We start from the raw sequence: 18,377 nt of genomic DNA on the forward strand, positions 1-18,377 counted from the left end.
CTCCTCCTCCTCCTCCTCCTCCTCCTCCTCCTCCTCCTCCTCCTCCTCCTCCTCCTCCTCCTCCTTCTTCTTCTCCACCTCCACCTCCTCCTTCTCCTTCTTCTTTTAAAGACAGGGTTTCTCTGTAGCTTTGGAGCCTGTCCTGGAACTCGCTCTGTAGACCAGACTGGCCTTGAACTCACAGAGATCCGCCTGCCTCTGCCTCCCAAGTGCTGGGATCAAAGACGTACATCCACCACTGCCCTACTTGTCTTGATTTTTGAAGCAGGGCTTCTATAGCCCAGGCTGACCTTGAATGCTTAATCCTTCAGCCTCAGCCTCCTGAATCCTGAAATTATGTGCAAGTACCCCAGTACCCAGCAGCCTCCACCCCGTCACCCTGAAAAAAGACAACTCTTAAGGAGCCAAACTGTTTATGGAAGCTAATGAGCCCCACCATGAGTTTGTGTGGTCGTTACTGCTGGCCTGAATGATTAGTTCACAATACAACTCTGAAGCGGGGAGCTAGAAACAAAAGATATTTTGTGATTTGAAAGCTGTTTGCATATTTCAAAAAGTTAGGACTGGCCTTCCAGTCTTGGGTTCTTTATTAAACAGTGTTGCAGTGGTCACATTCCTGCAGTGACCCAATGGGGTGACACATAAAGCATTCCTGAAGACTCAGAACACTCAGGAAGAGTTCTGTGGTAAGCCAGTCTGATGATGTCTCCTTCCTACCGGATGCTGCAGAGTCCCTGCTACACAGGTGTGCAGTGCCCCTCTCTGTGGAGAGAGAACCCCTCCTCTGTCTCAGGTTGTTTGGCCCTCACAGAGGCTGCAGGACTACTCTGGTAGAAAGCTCACTCTGAGGCGCACCAAGTGAGTGACAGCTGTACAGACTTCCGCACCTTGCAGCCTGCCCAGCTGCGGGCAGTCCAGGAATAGAGTTGGAAGAACATGCTGGAAGGATGCTGGCAAATCAATGGTATGGTTCTGTTTGGTAAAACTAATCCAGATTTACCTGGGGACAACCAAAATGTAGCAAGGACTAGATGTGAAAAGAGATTGGTATCTGGTGTGGATCTGAATGGTGTGATCCTGGCCTCTCTCGGAGTCTGTTTTTCCATCTCTAACAGGATTTGGTGTTAGGTGAGCTCAGATCATCCCTAGCTCGAGATTTCAGTAAGCCAGGAGCCACGTGACCTGTTAGCAGAGCCTGTCCTGCTAACAATAAAGAGTGGCCTTGGGCTAGAGAAGAGCAGTTCTCGCCCAAGGAGCCAGAGCAGGCTGGGGGACTTCACAGGCGGGCGTCTGTTTGGACAGCTTACACATTTGGGAATCTGTCTTGTTCTGGTGATGTCCTGAAGGTCATATTTATAGACGCATTTTGTCAATGATAGATCTCTGTCATGAGTCTAATTGAGAAAGACCAGTACTTTTCAAATACGTCACACTCATTCAGGCTGCACTCATCTTTAAAACACACAAAGACATTTCTGGTGGGATCTGGTTTGGTTATTTGGGAATGTATTTAATTTTTCCCCCTTCATTTAATTTTTGTCTACGGTCAGTTCAGGCTGAAAACGTTTGTTTGTTTGTTTGTTTTTTCTTTATCCTAGCAGGAGTGGAGGCCATACACTTTTGGGGTGGTCGGCTGTTCACAGGCAGATACTCCCCTTCTCCAGGTGGCTGCTATTCTCATCTGAAGAAATGGGAGGGGCAGCCAGCTCTAAATTCCTATAATTATCATTCTTTTTCCTTTTCTGGGGCATGTCATAGTGTCCTGGGCTTTTTTCTGTGTGGTACATACTGCATTTCGAATGATCTTTTAAAAATATTCATTTATTTTTTTGAGAGAGGGTCTTGTGTATCCCAGGCTGGCTTAGAACTAACTCACAGGCCCCGTTCCTCTACTCCCTGAGTGCTGAGATTGTGAGAAGGAACAGTCGTAGCAATAATTCATTAATTCCTATGCCTGCCTAATTAAGCTGTCTGGAGGCAGAGCCTGAGCCTGCTTTATCTAAGCATTCTCATTTCCCCAGTGAAGCTATCAAGTGGACAGTTTAATCCCAGCCATACCGTCCAACTCTTCCTCTAGTGTCTTGTTAATTGTTAAGAAGTTATTATCACTTGCCTGGCTTATTAAAGTCATTTTTTCTTGGCTATAGAACATTCAAATTGAAGGGGAAGTGGCCTGGTGGCCATGTGGCGGCCGTGCCATCTGAGGATGCTATGGAACTGGGGGAGCTGCACCAGAACATTTCTGGGGAACAGCTGAGAGGCAGTAACCTCCACTGAGGCTTCTTTTGCCCTGGGGACTGGGATGCCCAGCTGTCCACTGAAAGCACCGGCTGCTTGGAGTTCCTGTCACTGTCACAGGCCGCGCAACAGCCTGTGAACCTTTTATCCGAGACAGCGTTCACTTCTCCTCAGCACATGTGTGTCATTGCTGTGGCCTCCTTTTCCAGAGCAGCGCCTGGAACTGCACAGGTTTTCCTGGCTGATAGTTGTTGATGACTATGTGAGGAGCCAGGTTGGGCTAGATGACTGTACTCAGACTGTACAAGCTGAGCCACTGGGGTCTCTCTAGGAGGTCATAGCACCAAACTAGGCATGGTTTCAGATGTCTTTGGAGTGAGATGTCTTCTGGTCATGCTGAGCTGGGTTTTGATGGGAAGCGTGGTCATGCTGGTGGCTTTTCTTCTAGATCCTTCATGAAGGACCCCTTAACCCAGTGGCTCACCTGGGAGGAGGATATTGCTGCCACCAGCCTGGTAGGACACACCAGGTCTCAGGTGCTGTGTATGGAATCAAAACAGGAATTGTTTCTTGCTCAGTTTTGTCTTGAGTGGAAAGTTTGACTTCTAGAGCCGCACCATTTGGAAGACTTTACACTTTAGTTAAAACAATCAGTTAGGTGACCAGAATCTAAAGTTTAAAAGAAATAAAATTGGAAGAAACTTGTGTAACAGCTATTCTTGGTTGTCATGGTGACTATATCTGGAAATAAAGCCAAAGCTGCTGCCTATCCTTTGGATTGGGGTTCATTGCTCACCAACCCTTTGCCAGGTGTTCATCCTGGCACCATGCATTTCAGGATTGCAGAGGAGGAAGCTCAGATCTTAAGAGGAAGCCACGGGCATTGATTAGCACCATGATACAGGTCTGGGGGCAGGCACGTGTGAACTGGTAGAAAGTCTTGTGATGGGCCCTGGCATCTAGAACACCATAGAATATGGGGTCTCCAGATGGGGTGCAACGGAACAGGCTATGGAAAAGTCTCGGGCTGCTTGGGGTCTGTGCAAGGAACCCCCAAGGGCTTTAGCTTTTTCAGCCAGCACCTCCAAATGTCAGCTCACAAGTAAGCTTGTGGTAAGCTAATGCCCAGGTCTGTTTTTATAAGAGCTGCCAGCCACATCCTGCCTCTTTCTGCGCTGACGTGATTATGTAATTAGCTTTAACCCAAATGCAGGACTTCCTACTTATTCATTTGATTCCTGTTGACTTCATCCTGCCCTACTCGAGAGTCTTTTAAGGTAATTTTATACCCAGCCTGCCATCGGCACATGGAGGGATCCTTGTGGGTCCCATGTTGTCTAGAGATGAATGCAGCTGCTATGTCCTTCAAGTCATCCATCCGATCACTGCCAAAATCAGTTTCATATGTACACTACTCCCTAGCAGCTCTCACCAAAGAAGCAAAGAAACGGGGTTCTGCATGAACTTGCCAGTACCTGCTTAGCTGTGTTTCTCAGTTTCACTAAAAATAGACGCAACAGTCAACAAGGAGTCTCATCATCCCTTTTGTGAAAACAATTTGACTCTGTTTTTAACCGCTCGCTATAGTTTTTCAAAGGCTCTTTAAGTGACCAGATGGAGACAGGTATTTTCTAGGCCTTAGGACACTCCGTCCTCCTTAAATCCTGGGAATCTGCTCTCACACCAAGTGGAGTCCTTTCCTATGGCCGTCACCTGCTCCTCCTCGGGCTTTCCTTTGCTATAGAATGCCCGTTGTAGTTTGCTGAGAGTGTTTCTCATATGCTATTAGGCCACCTAAGCCAAGTTCTCCCAAACTCATTTCCTTCTAAGAGGAAGGTGTAGCAAGGTGGGCTCATCGTTTCAACGGGGTCTCACTCTTGGCCCTGAGTGTAACTGCAAGATTTGAATGTCCAAGATAGTCTTGTTCACACTTGTTCTCACTCTGCAGTCATGGGTAGAAGCCATTTCCCCTTTAAACATCACTTTCACAAATATATGCTCTCTTTAGCACCTTCTATGAGTAAGATAGTTTGTTCTCGTGGCTGACAGCCTAATGGGGGTGTTGGGCAAGGAAGCAGTAACTACAGTACAGTGCGTCAAATGCCGACATGGTCATATGCTAACCTATCTCCAGGCTGTAAGGGTGGGCCTGGCCCTAAAGGGTTTTAAGATGATGGGGGGATTCTAGGATAAGATAGGAGGCAAATGCACAACAGAGTGGTTGTAGGGCGAGTGAAGAGAGAGACCTGCTGGTAGGACTTGGGACTTGGCAGGAGGCTGTGGCTGGGGAGAAGTTGAACAGCAGCTGGGTTTTGGCATTTACAAAGAGAAGAAAGTGCAGGAGGCCCTGACCATGGGCAGACAGAGGGAGGAAGGATGGAGTTTCCCAGGAAAGCAAAGTGGGGAACCCCAGAATGCAGGAGAGAAATCTAGAGCTTCCTAAATTCTCTGAAAAAAGCCACTGTTTTGCACAGTGAGATCTGCTCTCGGACCCCACACATTAAGTTCAACAATGTACAACCCCCAGACCTATCAGGAGCCAATTCGGTGAGAAAACAAAACATCAACTATGTGTTTCGTTGCTATGGCAATATTTCTAAGAGCTTACTTTCGATTTCCTTACCTGCACAGCAGCCCTGGTCCAGAGATGACTTTAAGTGGTTCTGGTCTAGGCTTACGTAGGTGTGTGTGAGCTGAAGTTTTACTCTGAAAGTTACCATCAGAAGTGGTAGTTGAGGCCATGTGCAGGGCGTGATTGAGGAGCTGGGATGGACAACAATCCCCTCGTCCTGTAGAGATACAGGCTTCCAAAGCCAGGGCTCTGACCCTTTCAGTAAGGGGTCACTTGATAGTTCATGCTTTGAGGGCCACCTGCATTCTTTGCCCAGCTGTCATTGCTGACCTTGTAGGGCAGTGGCAATTCTGCTGTGGTCTCCCAGCTTCAGTTCTATTGAGGCTCAAGGCCTGATAGTTATTTCTCTCAGGGATTATTCTAGGAAATAGAGGGCGTTCAGCAGCATTCTTGTGTCCATGAGGTTCTACTAACTAATCCCTTCCACCTAGGTCTGCAGTATCAAAAATGTCTGCAGATGTTCGTTACATGTTACTTGCTGGGGTGCAAAACTGCCGCCCGCGGAGAATGGCTGATCTGAGGAGGCACAAACACAAATGCCTGTTCTTGGGGTGTTCCAATAAAACTTTATTTACCAAAACAGGTAAGGGCCTAGATCTGGCTCGCCTATTGTGGGCTCTTGACATAATAGATGGGCAGAAAGAAAGAGCTTAGACAGTGAAAACTGAGGGACTTCTGTTAGTGGCCTGCATATTAAAAGACTCAACCGTAGCTCTCGTTTCTAGCACCATGGCTCACCTTACTCTTGAGATAGGCCTAAAAACCACAAAGGCAGAAAACAGGAAAATAACAAATGACGTAAGTTCTACACAATACCTAAGAACGCCTCCAGGACACACAGCAGTGGAGCAGGGTCACGTGAGGTGAGTTTGGGAAAACTTCCTCCAGGAAGGAAGTGACTGGGAAGCAGAGGATGCTGTGGGGAGTGTTTGATGGTGAGAAGGTGCGGAGGACATTCCTAGGAACACAGAATCCTTGGTCTCAGAACGTGGGGAGGGGAGCAAAGTGTGAGCAGTGACGGAAGAAGCCATTGTCCCCTTGCAGTTGAGCCCCAAGACTGTGCGCTGTCAAGCGCATGTGCTTCCTCTGGAAAAAGAATTAACAGCATTGGATATTTTCTAAGAACAGGATGTTTGTTTTCTTTCCTTGAGGCTCAGAGGTTTTCTTGTTGCTTTAAATTTTTAATCTTTTGACCTTAACCACAAAGTCAAATTCCTTTTGAGATTATTTTTCATAATAGCAAAAATACTAAGAAGTTGTAGCCAGCTAGAGCTGCCAGGGCAAGTGCGCAGGCCTTTTCCACGCATTCTGGGTGTCTGGCAAGGTCAGGTTCGTGTCTTCTGATCGTTGCTGCTATGATCTCAAGGCATCCTTCCTTCTGGTGCTGCTGGACTTGGGGGAGAGATAGTTTCAGTTGATAGGTGTCATATCAAATCAACAGTCTAGAGGTGGAAGAAATTCTGGCTCCTGCTGATTGACCCGAAACACTTAATTCAAGACTATTTCCTAGATGGTGTGGTCTAAGTATTCCATGAGCTAAAACCTGCCTGGGCCACAGCAAGCGCTTGTCTTGTCTGTTTGCTATTACATGTCTAAATTCTTTAGAGAGCCGGGCATTTCAGATTTGCCTCATCTTCAGAGTAATTTGCACTGTGGGTTGCTTTCTTGGAGCCAATCAACCTGTCTCTTGTGATGGAAAAATCAAATTGGTTATGGATTGATTATTTGCAAATTTGGAGTTTACTGTGTGCTGTGTGATTGTTGTAGGAGACAGGATGATAAATAAGAGCCAGTTTGTGCTTGTAGAGGAGCTTTCAGCCTTGAGAGCATGTGCGCCCTCATTCAAATATGTGCATACATTCAGGTGTGTAAGTTACCTAGGGAGTCTTCTGTAGACGTGGTTGACAGTGGAGTGGCCTCGTATCCAGGGACATGTGATACAGAGACGCCTGTTATAACCCATCAGGGAGCGTGTGTGACTATAGACAGCCCCAACAACTTAGGAGGATAGCCTGGAAATTCCTATTGAGGCCCCCAAATGAGTTTTCAGAATGCACAACTTGAGGATGTAGCATAACCACAAAGCTTTGCCTCTCTATAGTGCCCTGAAGTGTCCACAGTCTGAATTCCTAGTCACCTGGCAACCTACTTTGTATCATTTCTGGTACTACTGTCCCAACTGGAGTCTGGCACAGGCAACGGGCAATATAAATGCTAGCAGGGTTTGGGCACCTAGACAGTCTTGGGAGATCATGGCTTTGGGGCAAAGGTTGTAAGGACTGAACAGTGCTGAAAACAAGAGGGTCAATTCTTTCTGTATTGATACTGTCCCTGTATCATCACGGACCAAGTTGGATCCAATAGTTATGGAGCATGTGAGCAGCTCATAGTAACGGCCTTGTTGGATTCCTACTTGTCAAACTAGAGTGCCTGCTGGCTGCTCCTGGCCAGTACTGAGGCTAAATCCCTGTAAAATCAGTCATGCAAAATGAACCAGGCATGAGAGAACTTGCCCTCAGCTTGCCTTGTTATAATTCTCAGGAATCAATGCCCATATAAGCTGCCCTTGTAACTTTCTTTTTATAAGAAAAAGACGCCCTAATGGGCTCTCTTCACAAGTGTTAGTACCTTGGGAGGTGGGCGTCCTGTCATTTAGTTTTGCTTTTAAAAAAAAAAACTTTCAAATAGTGCAATTAAGTCCTGTAAATGTAAGGAGTGTACGTAAATTAGCAGTGAGTCTCCCACGCGGTTTTTGTGGGTCCCCGTATAATTGGGGTTGTAAAAGGAAAGTAAATATAAGCTGTTGTTTAATCATAAGTGAGAAGCTCATTTATAAATAGTTGAAGGTGGCTGTCTCAGACTTTCTGAGTGGTCCATAAAATACAGCCTGCTCAGTCTGGCAAGGGTGTGCAGGGCAGAGCTCAGCAGCTAGGAACTTGGGGCTCACAGAAGCTCACAGTCTTGCAATATGCTGGTCTGTCCTCAGTTTAGGAACCCTGGGTAGGAGATAAGACTCTAAAGATAGAAAAGGCATCTAATCTTCCGGTGGGTGGGGTAGAACAGACCAGAACTATGAAAGGCATGCCCTTTAGGGTGCTGGTGTGGAGTTCTCTGGGCTTGGATTATTTTCCCCTTTAAGTTCAGTGTTGAATGTCTAATGCCAAAATTCTTCTCTCTGTGAATTTTGAAATTCTTTCCTGGGAGAAACCCCCTGCTGAGGTTCGCAAAAGGACTGGCCTGAGGAGCCCCTTTGTAGTAAGGCTTGGGTTTCCCCAATACCAAAGGTTGGCTAGTCATTAGCAAGTGAAAACCTCGCTGTGTTAGCACAGAAAGCCTTTTCAGGGGCTTGTCTGTGGGCCTGTTTATGGGGAGTGTGAAATGGAACCGTGGGGAAATTAGTGAGTGTGTTCCCCAGTGGGAGGGTTAACTCTGGGTACCGACTCCTCCCCCTGTGAGGTCCTTGTTCTTTAGAGTATATGTTGTCCACTCTCCACCCCCTCTGGCAGCCCCCTGGGTTCCTCCCTTGAGAGGTCAAGACTGTGTTCTGGTATTTTCTGCTTAGTTGCTCTAGAGCCCTCCCTGAACAAGTTAATCTCCTTTTCATTACAAATGAAACGAAGCCTTCAGATCACTGAAGATTAGTGTTTCCTTAGTTTTCTTTCAGCTGTTAGAGTTCTGTCACCTTCCTCTGCTCAGCTCCAGTTCCCTCCTCAGAACATGCAGAAACATGTTCCAGGTAGCCCTTATGCTTCCGAAGAGTCGAGCCCAGAGACCAGGGCAGTTCGGGAGTTTTGAGCGCAATGGCGGGACAGAGGAGTTACTGCCTTCTCCTCCCAGTTGGTGGCAGGGAGATTTATGCAGAAGATGCTCCTGGTGGGAATAAGGTGGAGGGGGGTTATCCCATCATTCTTCCTAAGATTGTTGGTTTAGACAGGAAAGAGTAACTATGTTTTTGCTTTTTAACGTGCAGATAGTGGTGCTGTTGCTGGGTGCCAGGGGAGGGCTCGTGGTCATTTTTGCTGGGGCAAAAGGGCAAAAGGGAGATACCATCAGAATTTGGGCATGGGATATGGCTTGGTGATTAGTGCCTGAACATATGCTAGACCCTGGGCCCCATACCCAGTACATGTGGGGAAAAAGTTGGGATGCCCTTGAATGATGTGTAATGAAGTCAGAAAGGGCGTTTGAATTCCAATTCATGTCCTACAAGGAAAGGAAAAGAGCAAGTCCCTCAGGAACCTCAGGAAGACACCCTCTGTTCACACAACCTGCCCTTTGTTTTCTGGGGTGTCTTTTGAATTAACATTGTAACCTGTTTTGAAGGATGCAGGACATTTTTTTTGTGTCCTTTCTCCCAACTAAGGATGAATCTAAAAATAATTAGTAGACAAACCAAGCATTCCTTTCTTAAAATAAATGGATTTCCCCCCACTAAAATTTCAACTTCTTTGTTCTTTCCAGCACCTAGTAAGTTGACAGTACTCTCAATCCTGAGTAATTCAGGAACTGATTTCTCAGTCAGTAATTTGTTTTTTATAACCCTTGCCCCCCCCCACACCCTTGCTGTCTGCTTACTTATTTGGTATGTGTATTAGTCAGGGTTCTCTAGAGTCAAAGAACTTATGAAATGACTCTCTCTCTCTCTTTCAATATATATAAGGGGAATTTATTGGGCTGACTTCCAGGCTGCAGCCCAGCTAATACAATAGTGGCTAGCTGTGAATGGAAAGCCCGAGAATCTAGTAGCTGCTCAGTCTCACCAGGCTGGGTGTCTCAGCTGGTCTTCTGCATATTCTGGAAACCCGAAGAGGTAGGCTCCAGTGCCAGTGAAGGAATGTGTGTGCTAGCAAGGCAAGGGTAAGCAAGCAATGAACAAAGGCTTCCTTCTTCTATGTCCTTATACAGTCTTCCAGCTGAAGGCATGGCCCATATTAAAAGTGTGTCTTCCTTCCTCAAGATCTAGATCAAACATGTGTCTTCCTACCTCAAAAGTCTAAACTACATGTGGATTCACCACTTCAGACAGAAAATCTCTCACAGATGTGCACACCATTTCTGGGTTCTAGTTCATTCTAGATGTAGTCAAGGTGACAACCAAGAACAGCCATCACAGTATGTGTAGCATTATCTTGTTTGCCAAAAGAATGGCAGAGGAAATAGATGATAAAGATCATTGACCTAGTGGGTGCCTCCTGCCTGCACTGTCAACACATGGCAGGCCTCAAGGCAAGAGTTGCAGCCTGCCTGAATTACATAGTGAGTTCTAGGATAGCTTGGGCTACAGAGTGAGACACTATTTCCAAGAAAATAGATAAAATGAAAGAAAAACAAGCTGGACATAGTGATACATATATATGACCCCAACAGAATGGAAGCTAAAACAGAGGTTTGGTTATGAAACCTTCTTATCCTGCCTCCCCCCCCCAAAAAAAAATTAGCAGTGAAGAAATGCTTCAGTTTTTTCCATAATCAAATTGTTACTGCTGTGCTTTTTTTTTAAAAACAAAAACATTGTCTGCCATATATGCCTAAGGTAGTCACAAGTACATACATAGAATTACCTAGACTCATACAGGAATGGCAACCCTGCCGTCTGCCTTCCCTATCAGAGGTATGCCTGTACTATCCCCTACGGTCTTATTCTGGGTCCTGACATCTGTCTTAGAGTTTCTGTTGCTCTAAGGAGACACCATGACAACAGGAACTCTTATAAAGGAAAACATTTAATTGGGGTGGCTTACAGTTTCAGAGGTTGAGATCATTATCACCGTGGGGAGGCATGGTGGCGTGGAGGCAGACATGGAAAGCAACAGGAAGTAAACTGAGACACTGTGTACTTGAGCATAGAAGACCTCAAAGCCCACCCCCACAGTAACGCATTCCCTCCAACAAAGTCATGCTTCCTAATAGTGGCACTCACGATAAGCTTACGAGGGCCAATTACATCCAAACTATCACAACATCCTTGGATTTCTCATAGGTACCTGAAAGTAGGAACATGTCTGTCAGAAGCTGCATATTCTCTAGAGACAGGATGCCTCATGGCTGGCTGCGAGCTGGGCCTTTTGTTGGCAGAGCTTCCCTTGCCAGTGCCCAGAGTATTTGTCTTCTGAGAAATATAACTTCCCAGATGAGTGCTATCAACTCCCATCATAGAGAAGAAGAAAAACCATGGTCTGTCGCTATGAGAATGCAGCCATGAAGACTTGGGATTTCAGAGTCAAGGGATGGGTGTTTGAGAACAGTATGTGTGCAGAACCCTTTCTTTCTGTCTTTAAAAGATCAGAAAGATAGAGTGCACAAATGGTCTGGAGAGCTGGCAACACTGGAGGTTGAACAGCGAGCTCTTGATGGGAGGAATGGGAAAGATACGGAGAGGTAGCCCAATGCCGTGTCAGTGCCCACCCAGCACCCTCAGTGTCGGCTGAGTCAGTTCGTGCTGGCAGTGGAATGTTGGCTGAAGCACAGTAACAAACTCTGATCATGGGGCACCTAGATTTTGCCAGACCTAAGTACCACGTGCAAAATTGGCTCTGTAAGCCAGTGTCTGCGTACTACACATTTATTTGTTGTATTTTTGTTATTACAATGGCCAGTTTGTTCACATGGCTCAGAAACCTGAAATCACAAAGGATCATCACAAATGCACCCTTTCCACCTGGGTCCCTCTCCATTCGCTCTTGCTCCCTGAGGACACTCACCACTGTTAGTGTCTTACGTACAAGCCAACCCAGTTAGGTTACAGACTTCACTTCTGCACATACCTTTTCTTCCTTTGAACATGTACATCCCTGAGCTCTTTGCCTATGGCTGTATTAAACGTTTCTTTCCTTCTTAGACGCAAGAACTACTAACTTGAGTGGTTGGACCATCTGTACCGATCTGTAGGTTGTTTCCAACTCTTAGCTATTACAAATGTTTGATTGGATAGCCTGTACACAGAATGTTCATATCTTTAAGTGACCTGAGCTCCTGTATATGGAACCTGAGTCCGAGGGCCCATGATTTGCCGCCTGGAAAGACATCATCTGACTGCCCTGGATGGAGGCTAGGGCTGTCCACACTCCTACTGTCATGTGGGCAGGAACCTTTCTCCATCCTCCTCGGCTCTGCATGCATTAGTGTCTCCACCAGGCTCTGCAATGCACTTCCATGTTAGCCAGGGAGCTAAATTCTCAGAGAATGTGTTTTCTAAATGTCTTCCCACCTCAGACTGGGACCTAGCCTCCTGGTTCAGTCCAGCACTCCTGACAGGGTGACTCGGTGTCTGTGCTCCTGTAGTGTCTCATTTGTAAATGGGGCATGTAGTGTTCTAGCAGGAGTCTCTTGGATTCTTGTGAGTGGGAGAGTGAAGCATTGTGGGAACATAGAGAGGCCCTCAGTAAATATCACTTCTTACTAGGGAAGGCTCAAGCTGTGTAAGCAGCAGCAGAAATACTGTCCAAAGAACCAAGAGCCTGGGAAGGGAAAGTAGATGCACTAGCTGATAAGCCGGGATGGGAGCACTTATGGATCGCAGGAGAGGACACAAGAGAGGACTGGACCAGAGCTACTGGGTGCTGCCTGACACTGTACTCTTTTAAATGGGAGAGTTGGTGTTTCTGTCCGACATCCCCCGTTTAAAAACCAAAACACCCTTTCACTGTATTTGACAGCTGTTAGGCCTGGCACATGGTGTCTGGCATCTTACTCTCTGCGCATATGCAGCCTTGTCACAGCCCCCTCCTTGTCCCCGTCCTCCCCTGCCCCACCCCCGGTATCTCTGGTCTCTTTTTGTCTTCGTGCCACCAACATAAACCCCAGCATTTGCCAATCCAAGGGAACCTCTGACTAAAAGGCCACAATGTCTGTAGCCAGGCAGGGACTGCTTTAAGAGGCCCAACCAGGAAGCCTTCCTTGGTACTGAACACCCCTCCCTCAGAGAAGAGCAAGTACTTCTCTGTCTCCTCCCCACCATGCCCTGCCCTTGTTCACTTGCAGAATGGCTGTGTGTGACCCTGTCAGAGGCAGAGAACGGATCTCTGGTGTTCTGGAATGTCCTGCCCTAGGTACTTCTTGGCCTTCCATAACCTGAGCAGACCTAAGGCAGGCATCAATGACAAGGTGCAAATCTTTTCCCTGACAGCTGCTGTCCTGGCCTCGAGTGCTGATAACACTGTCCCAGGGAGGGTTCTTTCCTGGGATTGCCTACCACTTTCTGGGGCAGGACTGTGTCACGGAGGCCCTAGATTGGGGCTTTAGGCTGTGTACCTATCAGGTCTTCCCAGGGTTCAGCTTTTTATGTTTGTAGGTGTTGTGAGCTAGGGCCTCAAGTGCGTCTCAGAATGGTTTTGAACTAGTCCAGGACGACCTTGAAGTCACGCCCCTCCTGCCTCCTCCTGCTGGTGCTGACGTCACAGGCATTTACCACCACACCCTCTATGTAAGGGTTCCCCTTTGTTATTGAGACAAGACCCAAAGCAGCGCTGAATAAGAACATCAGGACCTGAGTCCTCGGCTGTTTGGTAGCTCTGTGGTCAGCATACTCTTGGCAAGAGCAAACCTGTTGCCTCCTCCTCACACACAGAGCCACGTGGGGCTGGGTCTCTTCTACTTCTCTGCCTTCTCAGGCCTGGGAGGCTGGACAGCATGCCAGTGCTTGCCGGATAAGCCGATTCCCAGACAGAGTAAGCTGTTAACCTTTGCCAGTGGGTGGTGGAGCCCAGCCCTTGTCACCTGTCACTGATAAGTGAATTTAAAACTCTTGCTGAAAGGAGAGAAATATGGAACAGATGTAGAGGGCCTCCAGCTGCTACCAAGCAAATGTGACTGTCTTCAAGCCACCATCTGACCCAGCCCTAGGAGGATTGATCATCAGTCTCAGTGCCAGGGGACTGGGAGGGGAAGCGGGGTGAGAGAAGGCAATTTTGGCTTCTGGGGTAGGTGGGATGGAGGGGCATTTTCAAAACGCAGGTTTCACATCAGCAAGGGAGGGGCTGACATGCCTGGACCCTCTTTCAAACCACTCTTCCCTGCCATACTGGTTTGAACAATTTACCTGCCTTGGTATCCACTTACTTTAAGTCATGGTTTCTGTGGGTGTCTGGGTAGGGTTTTGAGCCCAGGCCTCACTGGGATGTGATCAAGTTCTGGGCCAGAGTTCTGTGTCTCATCAGAGGCTAGCTGGGGTAAATAGATTTCTACGTCCAAACCAGCAAGGGAGCTTGGCCCGGTGTGTGGACATATGTGAGCACCCCTACCCTCGCTAGTTTTGTTCTCACTCTCTTCCCACCCCTCCCTTCCTTTACTCTCTTCTTCTTCCCCTTCCCACTCTTCAGCTCAGAAGGGATCTTCTGTAAAGTTACCTAACCAGGGAGTGACCACTGCCATAGTTCTCTGGATAGAAGCAGACTACCATTGGACCTATGAAGGCATTAACACAGGAAGCAGCATTGGAATGCTGCCCCCCCTCCTGTGTGTGTGTGTGTGTGTGTGTGTGTGTGTGTGTGTGTGTGGTCTCGTACTCACCTTATAGTGATGCTCCCGAGGAACCTCAGGGGCAGCTCGACTTAATGGTCGCAGTGTGCTTCCTTTGAAATGGACCAGTTCTTTCTCTTTCATCCCAGGATACTATCAAATCCTGGAGTCCTTGGGGCTCAGCATTCTGTGACATCCCCCTAGACCAACAATGTGTTTGTACCCCTGCCCTTACCCTTAGTCTCGTCTCCCCATTTCTAAGAATGCATTCGAGTGAGGTATTCTTGAACCATTATATAATAGTCACTGTCGATTATTAAATGATAATTTCCAGCTTCCTTCCTTTTAGTCATTTAATTTCATTTGTGTGCAGAATTCAGCAACACATCACTGTCAGTCTTGTTAATATGCATGCAGAGTAAAGAAAATACAATTTTAGAACTGACCCAGGCGCTCCTATGTTGATGGCAGTTTTGTTGTTGCTTTGTTTAGTATTCTTGTGTATGTGTGAGTGCCCTCATGTATGTACGTGTGCCCGCATGTGTGTATGTGTGCCACCACATGCATGCCTACTACCATGGAGATCAGAAGACATTAGATCTCCTGGAAGTGGGGTTACAGACAGGTGTGAGCCTCCCTGTGGGGGCAAGGATCTGAACCCAGATCTTCTAAAAGAACAGCAAGCTCTTCTAACTGCTGACCCATGTCTTTAGTCCCTTGACAGCGGTGTTTAGAAGAGAGAGAAACTGCCATCTTAGATATGCTCAGAACCATGCCATGTTTAAAAAGTACTGATGTTTTAGGTTTAGAGGCTAAGTACCCCCTTTTCTGTTTTCCCCTGAGCTTAGAGCAACATTAGTGACTCCTTCCTGAGAGTAACGTTCTTATCACAGTTGGGGGGAGCAGAGAAGTTGGCTCTAGGTGCAAAGTGGCCTCCAGGCACTGGGATAAAAAATTCCGGAGGAATGGCAGGCCTGAGTGGACCCTAAAGGATGGGCGATCCCAACCTGCTTTGGTTTCTTTTCCAGGCTTCTCTGTGCTGTGGAAGGAACTGGATGATGTAACCAGCTCTGCAGGAAGACGCACATGGTTTTACACTGAGCAAGAGCTCTCAGACCCTGTGTTAGTTCAGAGTCACTTGAGGAAAAATAATGTGACGGTTGTCATCAGAAAGGCTTTTCTGAAGTGGGGAATACCCGTGAAGAAGATCGCCTCTCCCCGTCTGCGAAGTGGACTTTCTTAGACTCCAAAATGCCAGCCAAGACCCCAATTTACCTGAAAGCAGCGAACAACAAAAAGGGAAAGAAATTTAAACTGAGGGACATCCTGTCCCCTGATATGATCAGTCCTCCCTTGGGGGACTTCCGTCACACCATCCACATCGGCAAAGAGGGCCAGCATGATGTCTTTGGAGATATTTCCTTCCTTCAAGGGAACTATGAGCTCTTGCCTGGAAACCAAGAAAAAGCACACTCCGGCCAGTTCCCTGGTCATGACTTCTTCCGGGCCAACAGTACCTCAGACTCAATGTTCACAGAAACGCCCTCCCCAGTGCTCAAAAATGCCATCTCTCTGCCGACCATCGGAGGATCCCAGGCTCTCATGCTGCCCTTATTGTCACCAGTGACATTTAACTCCAAGCAGGAGTCCTTTGGGCGTCCTAAGTTGCCAAGGCTCAGCTGTGAGCCTGTCATGGAAGAGAAAGTTCAGGAGAAAAGTAGTCTGTTGGACAACGGGACAGTCCACCAGGCAGACACCTCGTGGGGCTCCAGTGGATCTGCGTCTCAGTCCAGCCAGGGCAGGGACAGCCACTCCTCCAGCCTGTCTGAACAGTACTCCGACTGGCCCGCGGAGGACATGTTTGAGCATCCTGCCTCCTGCGAGCTCATGAAGTCCAAGACTAAATCAGAGGACTCCCTCTCTGACCTGACAGGCTCCCTACTCTCGCTGCAGCTGGATCTGGGGCCCTCACTTTTGGATGAGGTCCTGAATGTCATGGATAAAAATAAGTAACCTGGAGTCAGCTCTTTTCCTTTGGAGTAAGAGGTACCAAAATAAACAGAAAACAAAAAACTCAGCTAACCACAACTGATGGAAAGAGTTGCCTGGCTGGGTTTTTGCAGCCGCGTGATGCATTTTCTAAAATAACGTTCCTGTTCCTACGAAATATTTTTTTAACCGCCTTGCCCTGTTTGCAAAAACAATTTTCAAAACAATAATTTTAAAAATTAAAAAAAAAAAAAAACCTGTCCTGGCAAAAAGAGAGAGGAAGTGAGTCAGAGCTCACTTTGAGCGGGCATTGCTGATGCTCGGCTCAATTTTGTTTGCAGGCACGCGGAAACCCGAGCTGTTTGAAAGGGCTGGGCCATGGGTCTCTCCAAGGCGCTCTACAGCATGTTGTGAGAAGGAAATCAAAACTCGCTTCACACCTAAGCCTTCTTTTTTCCTAGACTCTTTTGTATATTGTATTCTTTGGACTCACCATAGCAAATTCCCCAGTGTTAAGATTTTACTGTTTTCATATTCAAACAACCTTAAGGGACCGGGGTTTTTTCCTTGTGGTTCTTATATACCCCTGTATATTATTTCCATGTTCCAGAAGTTTGACTGTCAGCTACATGTTGGTAAAAACAAACAAGGTGTTACTGTAACTAAGTTATTTTTAAAGTTGAAATATATTTTTATGTGCCTTTGGCTTTTTATTGCAGAGTCTACATTTTATAGATAATACATCAAGTGTTACTTGTCTTGTTTCCGTTGGGGCTTCCTTGCAAGCCCTGTTTGTGTATTTGGAAAAACAAAAACCTATTCATTACTATTCATTATCAGTTCCCCCTTGTTCATGTGCTATCATACTTCGAGTAGTGCCAAGAATGGATTGTAAAGTGCGGGGGCACAGGGGGTCCACAATGCTTCTGCAGAGACTGGAGTTGGATATTAGGACAGCTCATACTCCCAATCCTCGGTACGTCATACCACACAATAAAGAGTAAATGCTAAAACAAACTTGCTCGTTTATAGTTGTAAACAAGAACCAGAAAAGAAGATTCTGAAGACTAGCTAGTAATGTACCCAAGCCTTTAAAATATGCTGAGATATGACTCCTAAGTGTTCTGCAGTTTTGAATTATTTTTATTAAGATTTGATTCTAGAAATAGGAACACAAGAAATGAATATATGAGGTCATTTCTGTTGTTTTATACAAACCTTAGTGCTGAGACAGACAGACAGACAGACAGACAGAGAGAGAGAGAGAGAGAGAGAGAGAGAGAGAGAGAGAAGGAGTGGGGCAGGGCTGAGACTATAGGCCTTTGCCACAGACCCTGCTTATTAACCCCATCCTGTGTGTGTCTCCCTCCCACACCCACACACCCTGTTCCTACAGACTCAGATGTCCTGAAGACAGCGGCTTGTCATGCTCTGTAAGTCCTGTGGACCGAGACCCAGCAAAGGGATCCCCAGATGCCCTGAGGCCATTGATTAAGGAACCAGAACAGAAAATTACACCCAGATTCCTATCTTTCTTCAGCTCTCCTCCCTACTCTGCTTGTCTGCCAAGGGTGGGTGCCAGCTCCAGCCCCTTGGTGTGTCTTGGAGACTCCTTCTCAGCAGCACCAGTGACTCCTTGGGGTTCAGAGTTCCTGCACCTGTATCATGTGGTGTGTAAAATAGCCTTTGAACTTAGCAGACTCACTCTGGTGGCTAACCAATCAGAGGAGGAAGCAGTTTTCCCCTAGAGCCCTGAGTCTGCCCAACAACCCCCAAGTCCCTTCCCTTGGTCCCACGTTGTTCCTTTCTGTGGAATCCCACTCATTCATGGCTCAGAAAGCTCTTAGCCTCTCTAAATCTCATCAGGGAGACAAAGTCCCATGAGCTCATTTGTTTGTGTGTTTTGTAGCCGGTGTCGGCCAAACTCTGTCAACACATTCCCCATCGTAATTACTGATCAGATGCAGCCTCACTGTATTCGTTGTCTGCTGCACGATCTGAGGGACGGGGGAGGACTGTGCCCTCATCTTGGTTGCCGCCTCTCCGGAGGGCAATGGTGGAG

At 47.0% G+C, this 18,377-nt stretch overlaps 1 protein-coding gene across 2 annotated transcripts in view; it reads left to right on the forward strand.

The window, feature by feature from the left end:
- The window catches only part of Cdc42ep3 (CDC42 effector protein 3), a 21,602-nt gene extending 4,574 nt beyond the window's left edge, over window positions 1–17,028 (forward strand). Inside the window, exons 1-2 of one of the 2 annotated variants that reach the window (XM_050163526.1) lie at window positions 101–964; window positions 15,355–17,028. In XM_050163526.1, coding sequence (XP_050019483.1) covers window positions 15,578–16,339 — 762 coding nt within the window. In that variant the 5' untranslated portion in view covers window positions 101–964; window positions 15,355–15,577 and the 3' untranslated portion in view covers window positions 16,340–17,028. Of the gene's footprint in view, window positions 1–100; window positions 965–15,354 lie in introns of those variants that run through there. The other variant, XM_050163525.1, reaches the window with a different exon arrangement.
- Window positions 17,029–18,377: the final 1,349 nt, after the last annotated feature.

The sequence above is a fragment of the Alexandromys fortis genome, unplaced genomic scaffold (genome assembly GCF_014885135.2).
Source record: "Alexandromys fortis isolate MF-2015 unplaced genomic scaffold, M_Fortis_MF-2015_v1.1 scaffold_136, whole genome shotgun sequence".
NCBI classification, from domain to species: domain Eukaryota; kingdom Metazoa; phylum Chordata; class Mammalia; order Rodentia; family Cricetidae; genus Alexandromys; species Alexandromys fortis.